This window comes from Sminthopsis crassicaudata, chromosome 5 (genome assembly GCF_048593235.1).
Source record: "Sminthopsis crassicaudata isolate SCR6 chromosome 5, ASM4859323v1, whole genome shotgun sequence".
Classification (NCBI taxonomy): domain Eukaryota; kingdom Metazoa; phylum Chordata; class Mammalia; order Dasyuromorphia; family Dasyuridae; genus Sminthopsis; species Sminthopsis crassicaudata.
The window spans coordinates 7,410,130-7,436,008 of record NC_133621.1 but is presented as its reverse complement, the minus strand read 5'-3'; the positions used below and the strand labels follow the sequence as shown (position 1 = coordinate 7,436,008).

General features: G+C 44.1%; 1 protein-coding gene across 1 annotated transcript in view; it reads right to left on the bottom strand.

Moving 5' to 3' along the window:
• Positions 1 to 25,464, bottom strand: part of TSPAN13 (tetraspanin 13) — a 30,913-nt gene extending 5,449 nt beyond the window's left edge. Inside the window, exons 1-2 of the mRNA XM_074268093.1 lie at positions 25,216 to 25,464; positions 3,116 to 3,283 (exon numbers count right to left, since the gene is read on the bottom strand). Of these exons, the coding sequence (XP_074124194.1) occupies positions 3,116 to 3,283; positions 25,216 to 25,278 (231 nt within the window). The 5' untranslated portion in view covers positions 25,279 to 25,464. The remainder of the gene's footprint in view (positions 1 to 3,115; positions 3,284 to 25,215) is intronic.
• Positions 25,465 to 25,879: the final 415 nt, after the last annotated feature.

Sequence of the window (25,879 nt, the reverse complement as noted above, 5' to 3'; positions counted from 1 at the left end):
GCGAGCTTGTCCAGACTCTCGGGCTGGCACGTGTCTGAGGCAGGTCTTGTGCCCAGGCCTTGGTGACTTGGAAGCTGGCTGGCTGCTGTTCACAGTGGTTTCCTGCTGCCCTAAATACTCAGAGTGTTCATGGGGTAGTAAGGTCAGAGGGCAGTTCTCCAATTAGCTTAGAGAATTCCTTAGAGCCTGACTCTGAGGCGACCAGAGATGCTCCCAGAGTCCCACACTTGTGGGCATCTGGTGCAGGACATTAGCCTCCAAGGTTCTGCCCACTATGACATACTGGCTTTTGCCATATTCAAATCTTTTAAAAAAGTCCATTTAATGGTATTTACACACAGATATTGTATCTAGGTTATATTGTAACATATGTAAAATGTATGGGATTGCCTGTCCTCAAGGGGAGGGAGTAGAGAGAAGGAGGGGATAATTTGGGAAAATGAATACAAGGGATAATATTATTTTAAAAATTACTCATGCATATATACTGTGGAAAAAATTATAAATAAATATTTTTTTTTAAACTCCATTTAATTCAGCAAAAACTCATTCATCTCACTATGGAGATGTAGAAAGACAAAGACAAAACAATCCTTATCCTCAAAGAACTTAGATTCTCCTTAGGGAAAACCAGCAATTGCCCTGGGGAATGAACACGAAGGAATCCCAAGGATTCATTTCCAGAAGGAGGCAGAGCTGGCAGCAGGGGCCGAGGAAAGCCAGCTGCCTTGTGCTCTGGAGGAAGGGGGAGAAATCAGAGCAGGTCAAGGGAGTCCAGGCACTGAAACAGTCCCACCATGCTGTACCCGAAGCAGCCTTTACTTCCACCTGAACTAAGATCCTAAGATCTAAAATCCAAGGTTTGCCTGAGTTTCAGCACAAATAGGGGGAAAGAGAGAGAATCATTAGAGCAATCCTGGGGGCTCCTTCCAGCAACGAGCCTGTAAGCCCAGATGGAGAATCCTATGGGCATTCGGTTCCATGTTTAGTCCTGGGGCTTACAGCTTTGCTTGGAGAGAGAACACAAGGCAGTCCATGTCGTGCTTCCATTCCCCATGGCTGAGAGGAATGGGGTGAAAGGAGATGGTTTTTAAACCTTCTCAATTCTCTATCCAAGATCCCAAAGGATGCACATAATACCTCTTTCAGCAGCTATTTTAACTATCTCGTCTTTAAATTCAGCATCCAAACTTGAAAAGAAAATCCCAAGGATACCACAGGGCAAAATCAAAGAGACTTTATCCCAGGTCTTAATGTGTATTCTTTGCTGACTTAGGGGGCAGCAGATTTCCTTTCCTCACCAGCTTGGCTTATGCTAAATCTACCATTTTTGTGAATTTCAATCAGATACCTCATAATATCAAGGGCAAGAGGTGCAAGATAATGCTGGGTGATGGAGGAAAAGAAGCTTAGGATTAAAATAAACCGTAAAGTAGATAATCCCTACAGGGATAAAACAATCTATTTTTTTTTTTAAACACAATCAGCTTTATTAAAATAAACTAACTTTCCTTTCAGACTCTTCCCTAAATCATCCACCATTATACTGCCAATGGTGGCTGAGTGGAATATAAACTTTCCAGATAAAATGTAAACCCCCCTGTGAGAAGTCACTATTCTTTTTTTTCTTTCTATCCCCCAACACTAAGTATGGTGACAAGCACATAGTAGGCGCTTAATAAATGCTTATCATATTGAATTATTTGAGCAGGGTATGGAAGCAAGTGTATAATGAGTGCTCAAGAAATGTCTTCATTGAGCATTTTGGGAAAATCGGGGAGATATTTAGCCTGTGACTAAGTATATTCTAGTCTCTCCATTTCTCAAGAGCAGAATACAAGCCCACACCCGGAAGGTGAGCAAGCCATATGCTACAGAGTTCCTGTACTCCGAGAGAAAGTGGCCAATTCCCATTGTTCACCTCTGCCTCAGTGGATAATACCCATGAGCAAATATTGATCAAGTGACACAGCACTGGGCAGCCTGAGTCACATCCAGAGAGAAGAAAAGGAATTAAGTGCTGACTCTGTGCCAAGCCCTAAGTGGGCACTGAAGCCACAAAAAACAGACACCATATTTACTGCCCAAGAAGTTTCCTCTCTTCTTAACTTTTGGTATTTAATTTTAATTTAAATTTAATTTAAAATGAATTTAATTTAAATTTGGTATTTAAGCACCTGTCATCTGGTTAATGTGGAAATTCTCTTTACCAACAGAGGCTAAGACACATTTAACTTAGTTGATAGTTTGAAAGAGCCTGTTGTAGCCAAAGATTATTACACAGAGACCAACTGGCTTCCCTGAATTAAAGCAAGCTGATCCTTGGGTAGCAGAACATAGGAGCGAAGGTTGAGAACCAGAAGCTGCCTTGGATTTATCTAGTTCAATCCTCTTAATTTGACAGATGAGGAACAGGCCCACAGAGGTGAAGTGGCTTAATGAGTGTCTGCTGAATTGAATTAAATTGAATTGTTCAGTCATAGAGATCATAAGGGACTGAGCTGGAATTGTAACTTGAGTCCTCTGGCTCCAAATCCATCCTTCCCCAGAATGCCTTTAGACAATCAACCAATGGGCCCATACATAAAGCCTTTCCCTGAGGTTGGTGGGACATTACAGAGACTTCCAGAGTCCCAGGTCCACTCCCCGGCTACAATGAATCACTGCAGCAGGGCTTCTTCAATGGATGTATATACTCTTGCATTACTTGACCTTCATTAGTTTGACTTGAATAATAATTTTAGAAATTTTAGGAAAAAATGTTTTGCTTGGAGAGAGGCAAAGTGACAGCTGGGAGTCAGGAAAATCTAATTTCAATTTGATAGATTTTGTTAAATACTAGCTGAGTAATTATGGGAAAGTCCCATACCCTCTCAGTGTTCTCAATCAATTCTCTCAGATCATTGGTTGCTGAAGAGTTGGAGATTAGCATCAACAGATAGATTTTCTGCCCCAGGATACCAATGAAATCACAATTCTAAAACTACATAATTGATTAATCCTGTTAATTAAGTAGTTAATAACAAGTGAAGGCTGTAAAGAAGATGGAAAAGCAAAAAAAAAAAAAAAAACAAAACAATCTCACCCCCAACCCCACATTATCCCCAAAGGATACAAAGAACAGCAACACCTGGTGATGCTTCACGGCACCAATCAGTCCCACCAGTGCGATCAGGAAGAGGAAAATGCCAACAGCAATGACCACGCCAACAACTCGGAGGCTAGAGATCAGGCCAAAGCCAATCCCCCAAGCAGCAATCCCAATCAGCAACAGGCTAACCAACTGCAACAACAACAACAAAAAAAAAGTGGGAAGAAGAAATGAGATTTATTTAGAATACAAATCAAACAACATTTCCTGCTAAGTTAGAAATACAAAGACAAAAATCAAACAAGCTCTGCCCTCAAAGAGCTTACATCTAGAAAAGAATTATTGTTGGAAATAGTTAACATCTGGCAAAATTTGTCTCTAAGTACGGAGGCAAACAAGGTTATCAGATATTGAGGGCTAAAGACAACCATCCAATCCTTTTAATTTGTCCAAAGGCACACAATAAGGGTGGAACAGCTGGAATCAGAGGCCCTGAATTCGAATGTTAGATCTACCACTTCCTATCTTAGTTGCTTCACCTAGCTAGGTCTCAGTCCTCATCGAGAAGATGGTAGGGTTGGATTTGATGATGTCTGCAGAGGCTTTCCAGCTCTCAGTTTCCAAAACTGAGATCCAAATCCAGGCTCTGCAGCTCCTGCCCGCCCAAGGTTTCTCTGGATTACACCACATTCACACAAAGATTTTTGCTCTGGTTAAAAATAAACCATTTCGAATCGAGCAGACTTTGATAAATGATGAAAAAAGAGGAAAAAAAATATCAAATTTCTCTTTATATTTAATGCATGTTCCATGATCGAAGACTATTTCAAAAGTCATCACATTTGTGGATCAAAGTATAGTATGTTCACCTTTTTTTGTTTGCTTGCTTTTTTCTGTTTTGTGGTTTTTTTCCCTTTTGGTCTGATTTTTCTTGCCCATGACAAACATAGAAATATGTTGAAAAGTATTGTGTAGATATAACTTAGATCACTTATTGTCTTGGAGAGAGGGAAGGAAAGGAAGGAGAGAGAAAAAAAATTTGGAACATAAAATCTTTTCAAAAACTCGAAAAATAAAATAAAATAAAACAAGTCGGGGGGGGGGGAACAAAAAAACAAAAAAACCTTTACTGCATGTTAATTGTGTTTTCACCAATTACGTTTCTGAGCTGAGGAATCTACCACTAAATACTGATGGGCAATGAGCCTGGCTCGGAGAGCTCTCTGTAGAAGACCACCCCTTACCATTGTCACCAGCATCTCCCCTTGGGATGGATCAGCAGCAATGGGGCTGAGCGGGGAGAATGGGCGAAGAAACGTGGAAACCCCCCAACATATCCAGTGACTACAAAACTATAAGTCATTCAGAGCTGTTCTCTAGAACTCAAGAATGAATTTGGAAAATGTGAGTGGGATAAGATGATGATGAGAAGCAGAGTTTGAGAGACACAGGAAAGAAGGACCCAAGGCTTTTAAATAGGATCTTTAATGAGAACGGCTGCTGACGAAAGTCTGGAAATGACATATTTATAGAAGCGTCCAATTCAACAAGCACTTGTCAGTGCCTAATACGTGGCAGACAAAAGAGCTGGGGACATAAAGCGGCCCCGCGGGGAAGGGAATGTACATTCTCCACTGGGACATCACCAGTACACAGAGAAAGAACAGGGAGAATGTGTGCACAGTCAATGCAAAGTGATTCCACGTTAGGAAGAAACTGACCAAATCAATTCTGATTGGAGAAGACCACTTGAAGAAGAAGATAGCATCTGAAAGAAACCATTTGAGTGTCTTATATCCACACCTGTATATATATATATATATATATATATATATATATATATATAGAGAGAGAGAGAGAGAGAGAGAGAGAGAGAGAGAGATCTTTATATATATATATATATATATATATATCTTTTTTCTTTTGAACTTAATGCACAGCAGGAATCTTACAAAAACTAATATGATCTGATCATACATATATATGTATATATATATATATATATGTATATCTATATATAGAGAGAGATATAGATATATATATGTACACATGACAAACAATGGGGTTTTATCTTGGGAGGAGCAAAAACTCAGGGAAAATTTAAATTGAGGCAATTTTTTTTTGGTACATTGTGCTCTTTTCATATCCTTGCCACTTTGGTTTAGGAACAGAAAAACCTTCTACATATAATGTGGTTTGTTTCTAAAATTATCCCATTTGTTGGATTATATTTTAAACTGACTGACTTAGACAATAATTATAATTTAACTAAATAGATTTGCGCCTGCAGTAGAGGGGTTGTGAGCTATATGGCAGGGGGATCCACCTCCACAACCACAATCCCAGCTCTCTTAAATACTGAAGAAGCAGCTGAGTGTTTTTGAATATTTACTACCGCGAAAGCTAGACGCGGCATCTAGCCTTTGCATAACAGTAACTCAGGGTTTTCAAGTGTCTCTGTGTTTCTCATAAACAGGCAAAGAAAGGAATTGCCAAATTCAGGGGCAAAGGAAGGCACTTACTACACTCTGGCCTTCCTAACCTGGTATCAAACAAACACAGATGGGAAGCCACCTTTTTTGGGGGGGAAAAGGAACAGAGACTTCTTGAAAAAACTCACTGATAGACACAGAAACTTGCGCTGGGGCACCCATTGTCCACAGGCACTACTACTCCTGAGGATGTTTCTCCTTTCTTACTCCAAGGCCTTTAGAGAAGAGAGACTGCTCTGGAATGACTCTGGAGCAGTCTTTCCTTCTCTCCACATTGCTCCACTGATCTCTAAGGAATCAAGGGTGAAGAGTCCCAAATAGAACCATGTCTTGGCTGAGCCACAGAAGATGGAGGAGCTTGAATGCACCAATAAGGAAGTATTGGGAAGGAGTTTTCAGGGGTATGTCATATTATAACAGTTATAGCTGCTATTTCTTAAAATATCAGCTTTTATTCCTAGCCCAGTGAGCTGACAATGGTGTATATTCAGGGTATTTCAACAGTGAGACTGCTGGTCTCAAGACCCAGGCCAAAGCAGCTGCTGGTTTATCATCGTGATCTTTTTTCCTTTGAATTTAATGCACAGCAGGAATCTTACAAAAACTAATATGATCTGATCTCCCAGGGTGATATAAAATCTTTCTATGACAGTTTTTAGAAACTTTTATTCGGGGGGGGGGGGCAGTTAGGTGGCGCAGTGGATAGAGCACCAGCCTTGAATTCAGGAGGACCTGAGTTCAAATCTGGTCTCAGACACTTAACACTTCCTGGCTGTGTGACCCTGGGCAAGTCACTTGACCCCAGCCTCCAAAAAAAAAAAAAAATCTTACTTATTTAAAAAAAAAAAAAAAGAAAGAAAGAAACTATTATCGAGGTCAGAAAACTAGAAATATTATATGACTACCTTCTCATGAGCATTGAGTCCATAAACATCGATGCCCACAGGGGCTGCTAGGTGGTGCAGTGGATAGAGCACCGGCCCTGAATTCAGGAGGACCTGAGTTCAAATCTTGTCTCAGACACTTACCACTTCCTAGCTGTGTGACCCTGGGCAAGTCACTTAACCCCAGCCTCAGAGAAAAAAACAAAAACAAAAAACATCTATGCCCATATCAATGTGAGTACTCCTCCCCACAGATGGCCACAGGGTGACTCCTGTGGATTCTGAACTGGCCTCTGCCAGTCTCGTGCATACTGTGACCTCCTAAAAGATGCCCTTGGCAGAGGGGGTGGCCACTGAGAGATCCTCCTTACTTTTTCCTGAAGTTGCAAGGATAAAAGTTCCTCAATCTGTCTAATTGTGAACCCTCACCTGCCACATCACTCCCGGCCCATTTTCACTCATCCATTTCTTTGACGGCATTGTTTGGCTCTGGCTGTCTTCCAATTCCCTTCTGTCCCCTTCTTGTATAGGTTATGACTTTCTATACTTCCCTTTGGGGGAGCACTCATCTTCAATTGTTCCAGGACTAGAGGGTTTCATGATTCACAATCACATATGACTTTTTCTAATTAAAAACCAAATTCATAATAAAAAATATTTTGATTGTTCAAAACATGGGTCCAGGGGAAGTTCCCCACCAAAAAAAAAAAAAATTCCTCCCGAGATAGTTCTATAAAAGGTTATATTTAAGAACGAGGAAATATCCAATGTTCTCTTGGGACTCTCTTATTTTTTACTTAAGGTCAAAGTGAAAGAACACATCGATATGGGGAAGTATGCTTTCTAGAACTAGCATTAAGCTACAGTTTTCTGAGTAGCTCCTGAGAACAAGACTAAGCCCCAATTACCACCATTTATCTGAGATGGTTTACACATTCACCTGCTCGGAGGAAGAAGGATGGAACAGACCATCAGTTTATAAGCCATTGGTATAAAAACATGAATCAATTCATTTAATTCCTTTGTATTAAAAAAAAATACAACTAAAACAATCCTCCCTGTTCCCTGTCAATAACAGCTGTGTTCAGGAAATCATTAAGTCTCGTGTGATTTCTTTCTTATGAAAACTTCCCTATCTGTTACTTCCTCTTCATTTTTACAAAGGCTCCAAGATGGGATCTAGTCATTCACTACATGATGCTGTTGGCTGTAAGAACCCCCTCACCGGTCTCCCTGAATCCAGATTGTGCTAACGCCCATTCCCCACAGAGACTCTCCAATGACTTTCGATCCTCATTTCTTTCTTCTTTTTGTTTGGTTTGCCTGATTGTTTGATGAGATTTCATGAAGGAAAACCTTAGGGCAGAGAGTGAGCAAGACCTGGGAAATCTCCTAAAATGACTAGAGCACCATGTCTATTCTCTATTTAAAAAAAAAAAATGGCTCCTGCTTCCTATAGACCTGAATGTAAACTCTTCAAACTGGTGGAGAAGCTCTCCATCACTCCAGCCCACATTACCAAGTAAGATACCATGCACCTTCATAAACTACCTACCCCCATCCAATCTACCTTTTAACATTGACCCTCTATGCTAATCAGACGAGCCTCCTTACCATTACACAAACCAGCCATGCTCATCTTTGCCTTCCCACAACTCCTGCATGCAGTCTGCTGAACCAATCAAATCCCACTTATCCCTTTCAAGGCCCAGCAGAAATCCGCCCAGTTTCCCTGACCGCTCCAGCTATCAGTGGTCCTAGTAGACATCTTCCCTGAAGCATGGGGCACTCGGGTCACACTTTCCTTGTGATATTATTTTATTGTTCCTCGTTCTTTCAGAGTTTTTGTGACTCTTACTCTACAACTAGATTGAAAGCTCCTTCAGAGAAAGAAAAATGTTGACCCTTTGGGGTACTTGGTACAGAGAGAAGTGGATGCGTGAATTTCCACTACTCTGTCCAGCTGTCAGTCATGCTCTGAGTGACCCATGAAACATAGCACACTAATACTGACTAGATGCTTCTTGGATCCTCAAAGGCAGTGACAACAAGGACACCCAATGGAGGGAAACAGTGGTGAAAGGATAGAAATGGGGCAGAACAGGGCAGAACAGAAAGTCCCAGGTATCAGAGTACGAGCTAAGAAAGGCTCATTAATTGGCCATCATGTTGCAATGAGAAAAACTCCATAAATTAAGAGTCAGAAAAGGCATGTTTCAAAATGAAAATAACATTGCATTTGAAGAGGGGGAGGGGAGTTTGAATCCCATCCCTAACACTTATTATGACAGTTCCTCTTCTGGAGTTGGTTTCTTCATCTGAAAAAGGCTTCTGGCACTGCCATACAACCTGCCAATGGGCTCTGAGGCCTTGCCATCCACCCTGCAGCTGACCCCTTCTCTGTGTGGCCTCCCCTGATTAGAATGATGTACTGGAGGGCAGGCCCATTTTGCTTTTCTATTTGCACTCTGTTCAGTGCTTGGCCAAAATGAAATACTTGACAGTTACCTTTTCATTCACTTCTGGGATCCTCTGAGGCTTCTCTGGCTCTAACACCAAGATTCCTTGATAGTTACTGATTATGTAACCATCACAAGGCAGTCAGCCTCAGTTTCCTCCTCCTGACACCTTCTCTGCAACTTAGGGGCTTTGCTGGCTATATCACTGAGCAGTTAAAGGACTTGTCTAATGTCACACAGCCAGGATATTGCAGAAATGGGGCTAGAACTTGGCCTTCCTGGCTTCAAAGGCAGCTTTTTTAAGCACGAATTCACGCTGCCTCTTTTTTTTTTTAAGATTACACAAACGTCAGAGTTTATTAATAGGCAAAAAAAAAAAAGACAATTCTCCAAGCCCATCACTGTCCAGGAGTTCTGAATTGGGGAATAAAAGGGTAAATGATAAGGGGCAGCTAGGTCATGCAGGGGATAGAGTGCTAGTCATGGAGTCAGGAAGTTCAAATCTGGCTTCAGGCACTTACTAGCTCTGTGACCCTGGGTAAGTCACTTTACCCTATTTACCTTAGTTTATTCAACTGTAAAATGAGCTGGAGAGGAAAATGGAAAACTCCAAAGGGGGTCTCAAAGAGTTGAACATGACTGAACAATTTTAACAACAGGCAAATGATTCTGGCAAGTCTTCCTATGTGGTCCTGCCATATTGCCAGAGGACTAAGCAGATAATAATCACGATGGTTAAAATGTCTATTTTTTTTAAATTAATGTTGAAAAAAGTTTCTGTAACATAGTCTTACTTTATGGATTGGGATGATATGGATTAGGGTGCTAATGTTCTTGATTCAGCACCAGCAAAGTCTCACCATTTTAAGAATGTCTCCTCGAAATTTTGACTTCATCTCTTTCTGCCTGTAAAAGATAAGTTAGATCTCATTTGTCCTTACTGGGGAAAATAAATGGACCGCACTGAGTCCTCCTGACTGCTGTTTAAAATAGAAATCAGCTGAGCCAAACCTATTCTAATTTCCTAATTGAAAAGCTCAGTTCTTCAACCTAAAGCCACAAGTTCCCGCCAGACAAAGAACAAAAGGTCACCTTAGTTCAATGACAACATTTCCCTTATGAAATCAATTTTAATTGAAAGTAAATTTAGACTTCTGGTGAATGGCTTCCTTCCTTTAGAAGAAATTCTAATAAAACAGATTATAGGTCTGTTCACTTGTATTTCGGCATGTCTCCATGAAGCAGGAAGCACCAACCTTTCCTGTTTTCTTTTGGAAACAAAGAGAAGTCAACGATATAAACTCAAGAGATGAAAAAGACTTAGATGAAGAATCAACAAGGCTGAAAAGTCTGTAGAGAATACTTTATTTCCTCTCAAGTAAGCCCGCAAAGCCAAAGAGAAGCAAACACGTGGGCCATGAGAAAATAACAGTATTGACTACGACGATGAAGACATTCACTAACATTTCTGTAGCATTTATTATACACCAGACACTGTGCCAAGTGTTTTACAATTATCTCGTTTGAAATAAAAATTCAGGAAAACATGAAGTAGAGGCTCAAAAGGTGGGAAAAGTCACGGGAAGTTATAAGTGGCTAGGATCATAGGTTTTGGAGCCAGAATGAGCCTTTCTACTGGTTTTATCCAACATTATTGTTGTTCCATTGTTTGTCATATATGACTGAACCTGACCCCATTTAGAGATTTCTTATCAGAGATTCTGGAGTAGTTGGCCATTTTCTTCTCCAGCTCATTTTAAAGATGAGGAAACTGAGGCAAACAAGGTGAAGTGACTTGTCCATGGTCACACAGCTAGGAAGTCTATGGGGCAAGATTTGAACACATTCATTGTACAGAGTAGGAAGCCAAGGTCCAGAGTGATATAATTTACAGGCAGTCACGAAAGTCTGTAAATGATAAAGCCATAATTTGAAGCTAGATCCTCCACCTCCAGAGCCAGTCCTCACTCTGAGCTTTCCCAAACAACCAGGGCACTGATTTGGAAAGTATATTAGAAAACTGCTCCCTTCTCCTCACCCCATCAAATAATGTACATATTGTACATATGGTATAAGTTATTACCAACAAATTGAAAGTTTCCATTTTTCTTCCATGATCTATAGACTTTTCAAAATCAGAATTTAAAAGGCTAACATGCAATATAGATAAAAAGAACGTGTGTCCTATGTACTAATATATGTGTTTATATGTGGACAGAACTGGCTGGGAGAGTCCTCCCCTTCCTCAGTCAGAGGAAATCTATTTGGTCCCTGACAGAGCTCACAGCAAGCTCCTTAAGCTACCAAACCTCCTGTCCCCTGGTCTACTTCGGAACATGGCAACCGTTCATAAGAGATTATAAAGCTGAAAGCTGATGGAAGAACAGCTCTCCTATCAGAATTCCTATCTGGCAAATAATAGTGACCTCAAGCAGATAAGTGTGAAAAGAATACTGGGAAAATCAGAAAGCAGAGGCAGCTGGACTTGCAATCTTGTCCCAAATTAAAATTTGCAAGGAACTTTTTTTATTATAGCTTTTTATTTACAAAACATATGCTTGAGTAATCTTTCAGCATTGTCCCTTGCAAAACCTTTTGTTCTAACTTTTCCCCTCCTTCCCTCCACCTTCTCCCTAGATGGCAGGCAGTTGCATACATGTTAAGTATGCTAAGTATAGGTTAAATACAATATATGCATGCATATTTATACAGTTATCTTGCTTGCAAAGAATTTTAAATACCTTGTCTGTCTGGATCTTCCCGACCACCTCTGGGACACATACTATTATTACCACCACCACCACTATTACTACTACTACCACCATTTTACAGATAAAAAATCAGATGAGACCTAGAAGAAGAAATGACTTGTTTCTGATCATCCAGCTCAACAATATACGAGGTAGTCCCTCTCCCACCCCTAACTGTGCAGAAGTGCAAGACTATGGGTGTTGAACACCATATATAACATCACACTTTTCAATGTGTTGATTAGTTCTGCTATTTTTCTTCTCCTCCTCCTCCTCCTCCTCCTCCTCCTCCTCCTCCTCCTCCTCCTCCTCCTTCTTCTTCTTCTCCTTCTCTCTCTCTCTCTCTCTCTCTCTCTCTCTCTCTCTCTCTCTTTTCTAAAAGGTCCCTGAATGAGGATGGAAGGGATCTTAATGGGAAATATAAGTGATGTAAAACCACAAGTTTTTGGAGAGACATGAGTCAAGTGAGCAGAACCAAAAGAACATTGTACACGGTAACAAGAAGATTTTGTGATGATCAACGGTGACAGACATGGCTCTTCTCAACAATGTAGTGATCAAGACAATTCCAATAGATTCGGGATGGAAGATGTCATCTGCATCCAGAGAGAGACACTGAATGTGGATCAAAGCAGAGTATTTTCACCTTTTTGTTTGTTTATTTTTCTTTCTCATGGTTTCTACCTCCCTTTGGTCTGATTTTTCTTGCAAGCATAGTAAATATGGGAATATGTTTAAAAGAATTGCACTGTTTAGCCTGTATCAGATTACTTACTGTCTTGGGAAGGGAGGAAATAAAGGAGGAGAAAAATTTGGAACACGAATGTTGAAAACTACCTTGACATGTATTTGGAAAGATAAAATACTGTTGAAAATAAGAAAAGTAAAAATATGGTTTTTCAATACATTAATTAATGATGGGGCCCAAAATAAACCAATCAAACAACATTTTTCCAGAAAATACTGCCAACAACTGTCTCTTTCCTACTTGCCCCTGGGTCTTCAAGGCTTTGGCCAGGGACGTGTGCCCGGGCAGGATTTGGGTGAAGATTTAGACAGGGAATCATGTCTTTCAGCCCTTCCTAAAAATCCAGGGAGCATGCATGCCATCAGTTACTGGTCAGTGGGCCGGGATGACCACCCTTCTGGGCTGCTTCCACAGCCAGATCCAGACGGCCATGCTGGCAGTGACAATAAACCCAGTCTTTGCCCAAATGGAACAGGTGCTCTTCGTGAGAGACCCCACCCTCCCTGCCCCCTCCTCCAGCTCAGAAGAGCAAGATCAAAGGCCTGGCCAGCAGCCAGAAAACAAATCCTCCCAATGAATATAGAGTGAGCATCTAGAGTGCGCACTGCAAGACCTACTAAGTGTTTTACAGAGGATCACCTCGGGCACCGTGCCTTAAACAGGACTGGCACCGAATAAATAAGTAAAGAGACTGGCCAATCTCATTTGGGCCAAAGAAGACCAGACTGGAAACCAGAAGAAGCCCGAGATCCAATTACTGGCTAAGCTCAGCATGTCTGATTTGGCCTGTCTGGGGCTAAGTCACAGAGGAGAGGCTATGTGGATTGGTGAAGGGACTTGCCCCATCCCAAGTTCTCTGCCCTCATGAAATCCCAGATTGTTGGAGCAGAAGATAACAAGTAACATTTATCATCTTAAACTGTTTCCATGCCTTTCCCAGCTACCAACTGAGCCTTTCAACAAGGTTGCAAAGTAGCTACTGATGGAAACATTATGGCAATTTTACAAAAGAGAAAGTTGGAGCCCAGAGAGGGGCCAAGGTTCAGGAGGCTCCCAGCTACTGCAGACCAGAAGCAGGATTTGAACCCAGGTTTTCCCTTTACTTTAACCCCTAGGCTATACTGCCTCTCAAGAGTTACCTCAGTTGAAAGCTAAAAAACAGACAACCAGCTGCATTTCTCATTTTTGAAATTCAAAATGGCAGGAAGCTTTTTTTTTTTTTAAATGTCATCTGGTTAGACTTTACAGGCTTACTCAGCACATGGCCCCTGAATAGCACATGCACTCATTTTTAATTAATTTGCAGGATATTCAATGGTCTGCAAATCAAGAGCTTTTGGACCAAGACACATCACCATTAGCGCTGATCCCAAGCAAAGGATCATTGAGCATTTAAAATAAAGCCCAGCCAAGGTGTCAGCCTTTCAACTTGTCACTCTGGGATTTAACTGGCTGGGGGAAGGGTGGCAGAAGGACAAGGAGAAGGTCTCTTAGTCCAGGGTTCCTGGGGCACTGAGCCAAGGCCACGGTTTTCAAATCTATTTTCACAGGAGTGAATGGCTGGTCATAATCATTATCTTAGAGACTCACTTCATCTCCTAGTTAAGGGGAAGGGGGAAGAGAATAGTATTTATCTGCTGTCTAAGTACCAGGCACTATGCTCATGGATCCCATTGGGGCTCTCATCATCCCTATTCAATATAGGAGGAAATTGAAGCAAAGAGATTGACTTGTCCAAGGTCACATGGCCAGAGTCTGAGTCCAGATCTGAACTTAAATCTTCCTAATTATAGTCCCATTGTTCTACCCAGCTGCCTTCAAGGCAACCCAGCTTAGATGACTTGCCCAGAATTCCAAAGCTAGTAAGGATATGAATCCACATTTGAATTCAGCTCTTCTTGACTCTAGGCTTAGTGTTCTACCCACTGAGCCACCACCTGTCTCCTATTTAATATATTAGGTGTTATCATACTCACACTTACACACATACACTTTCCCTCCCTCCCTCTCTCCCTCTCTCCCCCTCCCCCCACCTCTCCCTCCTCTCTCTCTCTCTCTCTCTCTCTCTCTCTCTCTCTCTCTCTCTCTCTCTCTCTCTCTCTCTCTCTCTCTCCCTCTCCCTCTCCCTCTCCCTCTCCCTCTCCCTCTCCCTCTCCCTCTCCCTCTCCCTCTCCCTCTCCCTCTCCCTCTCCCTCTCCCTCTCCCCCTCCCTCTCCCCCTCCCCCTCCCCCTCCCTCTCCCTCTCCCTCTCCTTCTCCTTCTCCTTCTCCCCCTCCCTCTCCCTCTCCCTCTCCCTCTCCCTCTCCTTCTCATACACAACTTAATTTTCCTGGTTTCAGATTATATCCCTGGGCCCTGGCCAGTTATTTTCGTAATGGCATCTTTCTACTAGAGAATGAATGCTCAAATTGAGGAGTGTCTGATTCAGATCCTACCCCCAGCACTTATGGAGGCTGTGAATTGGGACAAATGGCTTGATCTCTTGGAGTTTTTCTCTTTCTTCCTAAAACAGAGACAATAATACCAATAGCACTTACCTCACTTAGTCAAAAGAGGTGATATGTACAACTGTTATTATTAGGAATCCTAAAGTTTCATTCTAAAAAATAAAATATCTTCCATAGCCCAAAGCTATTACCGTCTGCCATCCGCCTGCAGCAGAGGGCAGGGCAAAGCTGGCAGGCCTGACTGGTGGGCATTCCCAGCCTCCTTCTCAAAGCCCTTCCAGCTCGGTGGGACTTGTCAGACCAGGAGGTCTCCAGCAAAGCTCTCAAAAATTCAGTTCCTGGCCACCTGAAGCACCAGAAGTCCGCTGGTATCCTTTAGATTATCCAGCCCAGCCCTCAATCTCAAACCTGAGCCTCTCCCTCTACCTGTGACACTCATTATTCACCTTCCCCCAACTCGTAATGGCTAAGCTAGGTCATTCCTCCTGGATCATTTATTCTTCTTAGGCACTCCCTGCCTCCCTCACTATTTATTCCCTGACACCGTAAGATTCATGTTCTCCAGGCTCTGCCTCCTTGCTGAAAAGAGGCGAAGGACTCGTAGAGCCTTTTGGATGAGACTTTTTGGATGAGATGTGCTGGGTACTTGTTGTCCCCCACCCACCCCCTAGAATGTAATCTCCGGGGGGGCAGGATGCTGTTTCCTGGTGCCTTTGCATTGCCTGAGCACAGAATCTGGTACAAAATAAATGCTGAATGAATACTTGCTGATGGATTACCTGGAGAATAATCTTATTAAAATCCTGCTCTTTGGGAATGTTTTGTTAAATGCCCAAATAATGGCAATAATGACAAATGTGACTGATGTCCTGTGTTGGCCTCTGAGGGGGCCCATAGATAATTCTGAAAAAAAGGTTTTCCGGTGCTTAACATTTTGTTTTAATTTATTAACCAGGGCTAAGAGGTCGGGTGGGGGAGCACCATTGGCTCCCCTCCCCCAAAGGGATCAAACCCGGGAAGGGAGCCAAGAAGCCAGATGCAGCCCCGTTCCCCAATGCACTCCATCCTATGGGAAGCCACTTTCGTTGCTATCTCCTTGCCTCCCTGAAGTCTTGTCCTGATTTTTTTTTTTTTATCAACAGGCTAGGACAAAGGAAGTCAAAGCATTAAGCTATTACAGAGATGCCAGATTAATCTTCCTAATGTAGAACTCTGCTCCTGGCCCTCTCCCTCCTGCTGAAAAGCCTGCTGAGACTCTGCTCAATCAAGGCAGTGTCAGAACTCTGGACCAGGAAGGAGCCTTGAAGGTCAATGAGCCCAGATCATTTCTTTGCTCCAGGAGAGTCATTGTTGTCAACCCAGGAAGAGGGCCTGATGACATCATCAGGTGTAATTGATGGCACAGGGTTCATCTGGGAGTTTGGGGCAGAGCTAACCCTTTGAACATCCAAGTGCTGTGGAGAGATGGGGGCTGTGCTATGCCAGATTTGCAGCCAGAGGACCTTGCTCCTTTATAACCCGATGCTGGCCCTGCAATTTCACCACAGTGGCCCCGCAAAGGAAGAAGCTGGACCACATGGCAGCTCCCTTCTGGCTCCAAGTCTATGAGCCTTTCAACCAGCCCAACTTTCCTTTACTTCATTTCAAGGTATCAAATCAAATCATTATGCACACAGTATGTACAAGGTCCTGTCTTTGTTGGAGATGTTCAGAGAGGGAGCTGGGATGGGGGTGGGGTCATAGGGAGGCACAGATGGCTCTGGAAAGTAAGCTCACCCAGGGCAGAGACAGCTTTGCTTGAGAATCCCAGGGCCAGGCACACAGTAGGCATTTAATGAAAGCTGCATGTTATTGATGTGTATTTTATTGTTGTGTATTTGTCAACACACACAGTCTGGCCCACTCTGGCCAGCTCTCTGGCCAATTTACCAGTGATAAAACTGAGGTCCATTCCTGTGCCTTGAGCCCCAAAGCTACTAAGTGCCCGAAGCCAGATTTGAATCCAGATCTTCTTGATGCTGAAATCAGAACTGAAATCAACAAGCACACACTGCATCTCATTCTGGTTCCCCCAACCTATCAGGAGAGATCCAAATGAGGCTGTATGTTCTTTGAAGGCAGGTACCAAGCTGTCTATCTTTGTTGTGATCCACACAGAAGGCACTTGGATAGTAGCTCAATGTGAGGAAGCTCTCTATACCTGGTCGTGTAATGAAAGCAAAGATGGGAAAAGGCAGTAATATCCCTGCCTGCAGTCAGATACCACTCCACCTCCTTTAGTGACCTTGGAGGTTTCTGAGTCATCATTGTAAGTCATCAATTTGGATCACTACAAAATCAATACTCTGTGCAAAGGAAACTGGAATTTTGGAGTCAAAAATGTGCATTTAAAAAAAAATCCTTATTAATCCCTGCTTCTTGTTCTATCAGAGTGTTCAAAAGACCTGGATTCAAATCCTACTTATCAATTAGAAAAGGAAACAGACTCTTTTGCCAACCCCCACTGCCATCAGCAAAATCAAGATAGAGAATAAAGAAAACTAAGTCTTGGGGCTTAGGATAACAGAAGGAATACTGGAGTCAGAACCAAAAGAACTGGGTTCAAAACCTGCTTTTGCAACTCCATAATTGAGTGATCTTAAGCAAGTCCCCTTACTTCTCTAAACCTCAGATTAGATTCCATGCTCTCTCCAAATTCTTAGCCAAAAGTAAATTGTTTTGAGATCAATTGTTTAGGAAACCTCTACAAGTGAATTGAGCCAGAGAAGAATAGACCAGAGCCACAACATTGCATCAGATGTATCTAGAGGAAGAGAGACATCTACTTTTTCTTTTGTGTCTTTTATCTATAAAATCTGCTTATCAAAGGGGAATGTACTCTTTGATTTTTATCAATGTTATCAAAGGGGATTGTTCCCTTTGATTTCATCAAGTCATTTTGTCATCTATTTTTTAATTTTTTTTCCTTTTACATTGTTTCTACTCATAAGTCCCAAGAAATCCTTGATAAAGTATTTGTCTTTGAAAAAGAGATGGTCAAATGACTGTTCTTTTTAATAATAATGGCCTTGTTAATAAAATGATTAAATTGCCTCCCCCCAAAAAAAATTACTTGCCAAGTCTTCATCTATGGTCCTATGAATTAAATAAAGACAGTATTTTTTAAAGTTTGATGTTCTAAAATATTTTTAAACATTCAATTATTTTAAATGGCTATTATGATTTATCTATCTTGTACTTTACCTTTGTTTTGTGAGGCAGGGAGAAGACAATTGTTATTTATTCCCCTGTTTTTTTCAAAGCTGTGACCGCATATTATCTTACAATTTCAAAATTCTCTCTGAAAATTATCTCATGATTATCCCTATCAGTGCATAGAATTTCCTATTAAAATGATCCCTCTAGTAATTCAGGCCAGTTCCAATAGACTTGTGAAGGAGAGAGAGCCATCTACATCCAGAGAGAGGACTGTGGGAACTAAGTGTGGATCACAAAAAAGTATTTTCACCTTTTTTTGTTGATATTTGCTTGATTTCTTTTTTCCTTTCTTGTTTTTTTTTTCTTTTTTGATCTGGTTTTTCTTGTGTAGCATGATAAATGTGGAAATATGTATAGAAGTGCACATGTTTAACATATATTGGATTACTTGCTGTATAGGGGATGCGGGTGGAGGAAAGGGAGGGTAAAAATTTGGAACACAAGGTTTTGTAAGAGGGAATGTTGTTGAAAGCTATCTTTGCAATTTTGAAAATAAAAAGCTATCACTAAATTAAAAAAGAAATAAAGCCACAGATGGGACTCTTAAAATGATCCTGCTAAAAACAATCTCCCCATTTTTCTTGGGGGGTAACGATAGACGATCAACCCTTGGTTGCTCGGTCAGCTCTCAACTAACCACATTAGTACTTCCAACCTCAGACTGCCTATTTTCTCAAAGGCTGCCCCAGAATGAGGCTTCCAAATGATAAAGGGAAAACTTAAGAAGAAAGAGTTCTGAGTTAGCTCTTTGGACTGGCTCCTCGAACAGATGGCCTCTGCTCATACCGCGAGGTGTTCTGTTTCTGAAATTTGACCCTCAACTTGTTATTGTTTACCAACCTAGAAAGTTCAAGCTCATGTTTAGAACAGAATAAACAGTCATATTGCTTTGATAAACTCGAGAAGCCTATGCTGTATCTCAGGATGATACCTATTCCCACCAGCTGTTACTGTGTGGATATTGGCCCAGAGAAAACCTAGCAGGGTCCCACGCTGACTCAGGGACTTTAGGGCTGAGAGCATTTTCCCCTCATAGCCCTATGCTCTAAAGCAAAGCTTCTTAAACTATGGGTTCTTAAACTGAATGTGGGGTCCTGAAAAATTTGGCAACAGTAAAAACTACCAAATATCCCATCAATTTTTAATTCTTCATGCAAAAATAACCAAGTACATCCATCTCATTAATATACATATTTGCTTTCGTCTTTAATAAATGGTACAATTATATGCATACCAAGGAATTATTTTAAAATCAATTTCTTCATGATTTATTATCAGTAAATATTTAATTTGTCTACCTATTTAATATACCTATGTTCTCAGGGTCAAATAAAAATTTCTTGGGCAAAAAGAAGTCGTCAGTGGAAAAAGTTTAAAAAGTTTCACTTTACAGAATCAGGAGATCATTATATACTTCAACAACAATACTACACGATAATCAATTCTGATGGACGTGGGCCTCTTCAACAATGAGAGGATCCGAATCGGTTCCAATAGAGCAGTAATGAACTGAACCAGCGACACCCAGCGAAAGAACTCTGGGAAATGAGTATGGAGCACAACATAACATTTCTACTCTTTCTGTTATTGTCTGCTTGGATTTTTGTTTTTTTTCTTCTCAGGTTATTTTTATCTTCTTTCTAAATCCAATCTTTCTTGTGCAACAAGATAACTGTACAAATATGTATACATATATTATATTAACATATACTTTAACATATTTAACATGTATGGACTGCCTGCCATCTAGGGGAAGGGGTGGGGAGAAGGAGAGGAAAAGTTGGAACAGAAGGTTTTGCAAGGGTCAATGCTGAAAAATTACCCATGCATATGTTTTGTATATAAAAAGCTATAATAAATAAATAAATAAATTTTAAAAAGAAGTTTAGCTCTTAAGAGAGAAGATCTGAACTCTAAACTCTTGGTTTAGATTGAGAAATATTGCTTATCAGTTGCTCTGTGGCTTAACCCCAATATTCTACCAAGTGCCTGGCACAACATAATATTACCTGGATGGATTTTTCGAAGCAGATGAAAATATCTTAAGGAAATACTTTAGTCACCCAGGAGAGAGGCTCACCGGTCGAACATCTAAGGACCAAGAGCAGGAGAGATTCAGAACCAAAGGCCCAGAGTTCAGATCTCAGCTCTGCCACTTACTCCATGACCAAGTGATTGGGAACACCATGGGTTCCTTAATTTCCTCCTCTATAAATCAAGAATGGAAGGTCAGGTGACTGGCAGGACCCACTTTCTGGCTCTTGAGCTAATCTATTGCAGGATCTGCCCACCTGCTTTTCCAAGGGCTGATTTTTTTTTTTAATCTCCATTTGGTCCTTTAATGAAGTGCCTGGGTAAGCATCAGACCCATTTCAGTTACTCCAAAAGTGATATCAGCAATCTTGTCTCCAGCTGGGCCCTCAGTTTCTAGCTCTCCCCTCAAACTTGGGGGTTTTCTTTTCTCTAGAAGCACAAAAAAAGGAATCTTGGGATCATTTTCTTGTCCAAAAGGCGGATGAAGGAATTAAAGCTGCTCCTCCCCCTCTCCTTACAATCATTCTGCAAACTATCCGGACTCTCCAGAATGCTGCTGAGAACTACAAAGGAGGAGGCGGGTCCAGAGTGCCATAAATAAAGGATCCTGACCCTTGCCAGGCCTCCTCGGGGATCAAGCACATCCAACTGGGTGAGGGAAAACCTTCTCCCTGGGGCTCTGGTGATCATGCTGGAACTGACGTCACTGATCCTGATTGAAGTTTTGTCAGCAGAAAGTTCAGTCTGTCCTGACCCAGGGGACCCAGGTATGCTCTGACTTACTTCTAATAGTATTTTGTTTTTCCAAAGACATACAACATTCACCTTTGCAAAATACCCTGTGTTCCAAATTTTTCTCCCTCTTCCTCCCCTTTCCCCTTCCCAAGGCAGAAAGCAATCTGATATTAAACATCCGCAATTCCTCTAAACATATGTCCTTATTTATCATACTGTGCAAGGAAAAAATCAAGGCAAAAGGGATAAAAAAACATGAGAAAGAAAAAAAAAACTAACAAACAATAACAACAAAAAGATGAAAAAAAAAAAACTATGATTCGATCCATATTCAGTCCCCATAGTCGTTTCTCTGGATGCAGATGGCTCTCTCCATCACAAATCAATATTGGAATTGCCTTGAATCATCTCACTGTTAAAAAAAAAAAAAAGCCAAGTCCATCTCAGTTGATCACAGAATTTTGTTGTTATTGTGAACAATGTTCTCTTGGCTCTGCTCACTTCACTGATCATCAATTCATGTAAGTCATTTCAGGCTTTTTTGAAATCAGCCCTTGATCATTTCTTATGGAACAATAACATCCCATTATTCATACACCATAGCTTCTGACTCTCTTCTAAGAGGTGAGAGGGAGTGGTCAACAGTGACGGCATTGGGAGTCAGGAAAGCCTGGGTTCAAATTCTGACTAAGATTAGATAAGAACTGTGTGACTCTAAGCAACTCACTGAGCCTTTCTCAATTCAGTTTCCTGATCTATAAAATGAGGCTATTGATAATGCTCCCCAGGGACCTGCTGTGAGGATCAAAGGCAATCCTGGGACCCCCTTCTGATGTTTATTAGGTAAACTTTAGGTAAGCCTGATGTGACCTTAGGGGAGCCTGAAAGCCTTATGGGCTTCAAGTCTGTCATCTGTAAAATTAGGACTATATTAGAGGCCTCTAGAGTCCCTTCAAACTCAAAATGGACAATCCTGTGGAAAGTGTTTGGTGAAACTTAAATGTGTATGTGTATGAGAGAGGAAGGGAGGGAAAATGGAAGGGTGGGAGAGAGAAGGAGGAGGAAGAAGAAGAGAAAAAGGAGTTCCCTCTCTCTATCCAAAACCCTTTAGTGAAGGCTATGAATGCCTTCTCAAGAAATAAATGCATAAAATACAGAGAATAGCAGAGGAGACCAATCATATTGAAATTGGAAGGGGAAGGAAAAGAATATGCATTTATGTAGTGCCTAATATGTACCAGGCATTGGGCTTTATATAGATTTTTTTTTTTCATAGATCCAAGTTAAAAAGAAAAACTTGCCCTACATAAACATCAGCTACGATGATCTCATTCTTCTCACCTCATGCAGAATTATTTTTATTAATCTTACTCTTCTTGAATCTTTTTCAATGCAGTTAAAATGGAAATGAAATTATGACAAATTGCCATCCACTGTCTCTTTTTTTAAAATATGTAATGCTCTGTAATGTGGATAGAGGGCTGCCTTTTGTGTTTTTCACACACAACGTCTTGGGATCATCCTTTGTGTCCAGGCTCAGCATCCGGACAGCTTCCAGGGCAGAGAGGGTGATGGGTATGGACCATACCTAATCCCTTAGCCAAGTGGTAAGGCTCTGCATTTAGGAAATCTTCATTCCACCTTAGAGATCATGTCTGGCATGATAAAAATAACCTTACGTTCATATGAACCAATGTTATGGTCACTGTTATTAGTTATTGCTGCTGTTGCTGATAATGGTGACACTGACCGCTTATAGCCACACCAGCCCTGGTACATTCATTTCCAAAGAAGCTGTGATTAAAAAAGAAACAGAGGCCCCATAAGGCAACTGGCCATTCATTTTAGGAGGTGACTTTCCAGAGCATTGAGGAAACAGTGAGATGCTTGTCCCCACAGGCCAAAACTCGGCCCCCTTCTCTCCCTTCTGATTTTCTATCAATGCTCACCTGAAAATATCCAGCCAATCCCTCGCTTACTCCCCCCACCCCCAGCAACACTGGTCTAAATGAATAACGATCTCAGATCTGGGCTTATGTGAAATGGCAAACCAGTGGAGCCGAGGGCAGATCTGGTCCGGCTCCCTGGCACTCCATCACCCATCCTATTAAATTTGGTTAAATGGAGCTAGGGAGCAGCAATCCCCTTGAAATTAGCTCTGGAGATTCTTGGAGAATTTGAGTGTGAGGGAAAGTAGGAAAGCCAAACAGGAGAGAATTTTAGACTTGTTGTCAAGGGAAACTTTAGAGTGATGGGCTCCCCTCCTTGCAGCTGTCCAAGAAGAGGCTGGATGTGTGACTTCAGGATAGAACAGGGGCCCTTAACCTTTTCCGGGTCACCATCTTCTTTGGGAGGCTATTTCCTGAGCTCTGGCCCCTTTGTCAGAATTCCGCAGGAGGGCACAGCTTTTCCCCAGGCTGCTCACTTAAGTCCCTTGGGCTCTGATTGTTCTATGATTACCTGGTCAAATAACCAAACAAGATTTTATTTACCTGTCTTAAGAACTTTGAGCCTGGATGGCAGGGAGTTTGTGCTCTTTTGTTTGTTTCTATTTGTTCTGACCCAGCACAAACACAATATCCATGAACAATGGACTGCAGGGAAGGGTCCAGCAGTTTCATGTTAGAACCTAATAACAGCTCGGACTGGGCACTAGGAGGAGATTAAGTGTCAGCGTATCCCAGCTCATGTCATGGATGAGGAAAACTCAGGGAGGTTTCCCAGGCAATAACTGGAAGCATCAGAACTGAGGTGCTCAGACACCCCCTCTTTTCCCGTGCCCCACAACTCCACAGGAAGCCCTAAGATCTAAGCCAAGTCACTGTCCTGTCAGCACGGCTGGCTCTCTCCTGTGCCCTTGCAATGCCAGCGCACAGAAGCAAGCTGGCCCTTTCCATGTGCCATCTTTCCTCCTGCCCCTTTCCCTTCCCGTGCAATGGCCCGAGGGTGGCCAGAAGCAATGCGAAGCTGGCAGCTGTTTCTCAGAACAAGTTCCTGGATCTCAATGCCGGGACTGCCAGGCAGGCCTCGGGGAGGAGGCCGGGCCATTTGCCAAGAAGCACAAGGGGTTGGTATCAGTGAGAGGATTAGAACTCACAGCCCAAGGAGCCTGGGATCTGCCCAGGCCCACAGTCCGGGGTTAGCCCTGACTTAATCGCCAAGCCCCTGATAAGCAGGACTCCAGGGTGGATTTGGAGGGAGAAGCACGTGACGCAGGTGTCCGTGTCCGCCCCGGGCACGGGGGCCCGGCACACGGTAGGAATTTGACAGACACCTGCCGAGGACAGGGCCGCCAGCGGCTGCCTGGGCTCTGCTCTGCTCCTCCTTCGGGATCAGCCCGCGGGCCTGGCACGCGTGGGAAACGTTCCTAAGCCCTTGTTTGCCCGGAGAGCTCGGCCGTGGGCCCGGACAAGCGAGCACACACGGCGGGCCCCGTAAAACGATCTCCCGAGGAGAACACGGGCTGACTTTCCGTTCCAAGGCCTGTAACCTAAGCCGGCCGCAGCTGGCCTGCCTCCCACTTAACTCCCGCCGGCCGGGGCCCTTTGCTGGGGAGGAGCAAGGACTAGGTAACAGGCTGTGGAGGGATAGTCCCAATTTGGGGGGGTCTCCTGCCTCATCCGTCTCTTCCTCCACGGCCGCCCCCCGCTCCCAAGACCCCCCACTGCAGCTACCCCGTGGATTCGGTTCGGTTCCGCCAATGACGCGTCGGGTGCCCCCGAAGCCCCTCGTCAGCATCCCTTAAGCGCCCACTACGTGCCAGGAGCCCGCTCAGCGGGGAGGGCCGCAGACCCAGAGCCCCCGCCGCGAACGCACTTACGCTCGGGGGGGTTCTGGGGGAGGCCCCGCGCCAAGCCCGGCGAATAAAGCGAGCAGGGTGCTGGGGAGCCCGCTGGGGTGGGGACGGAGCGCGGCTGCTGCGGGCCGGCAGGGGCCGGGAAGGGCACTGAGCGGCCGCCCCGGGGAACAATTGTTTAGGAAAAAACAAAGCGGAGGAAACTTGGGCAGCCCCGCGGACATCCTGCCGCAGAGCGGCCGCTGGCCTCCGCGGAACCGCCGGCACCAGGGGGGCTCTGGAGCGCACGCTGGGCCCCGGCCCCGCCGCCCTCCCCCCCGGACGCCCAGCCCCCCCTTCCCATCGAGCGTGGCCGGGGCTGAGGGCCCGAGGGGCGGCCGGGAAGGCCGAGGCCCCCGGGCGGGAGCCCCCAGAGGGATGCGGCCGTGGGCGGCTGCCCGCGGCTGGGCGAGGAGGAGGCCGCCGGGGCCGGGGGCGGGCGGGGCCGCGGGCGGCAGCAGGTGCCGCGGCCGCACACTCACCGTGTAGAGCAGGTTGAGCGCGCACAGGCAGCTCCGGGAGCACGCGAAGCCGCCGCACACCATCTTGCGGGGCGGGCAGGAAGCGAGGCCGGGGGAGAGCGCTGCGAGCCGGCCGGGCAGCCCCCGGCCGCGGGCACGGGCAGCCGCGCCCCCTCCTCCGCCCTCCGGGGCCCGGCTCTAGGAAGCGGAGGCCGAGCAGAGGCGCTCGCTCCGCAGTCCGTCTGTCGGTCCGGCGGCCCCGGGCAGGCTGCAGCGCCCCGCCGCCCCCGCCCACTCCTCGGCCTCCCGCGGCGCCGCGCTGCCTCGCCCAGCCTAGCCTAGCCCCGCTCCCCGGGCTCGGGCCGCCGCCGCCGCCGCCGCAGTCCCGAGGCCCCGCCCCGGCCGGGCCGCGCGCGCTGATAGGCCGCTGCCCGGGAACAAAGGTAAAATATGCAAATGTAGGCGCCGCCGCCGGGGAGGGGAGAAGGAGAGAGGGCGGTGTGCAGGCGGGCCGGGGGCGGGGGAGACAGCCACCACGTTGGCAGGTGGGGGGGCGGGGCGGCAAGAAGCCGGAGCCCCGCCGGGGTCGCGGAACCCGCTGGGCCGCGGAGGAATCGCCCGCCCCTCCGGGCCTCAGTTTCCTTCTTTGTCAAATAAGGGGGGCGGACTAGGAGGCCTCCCAGGC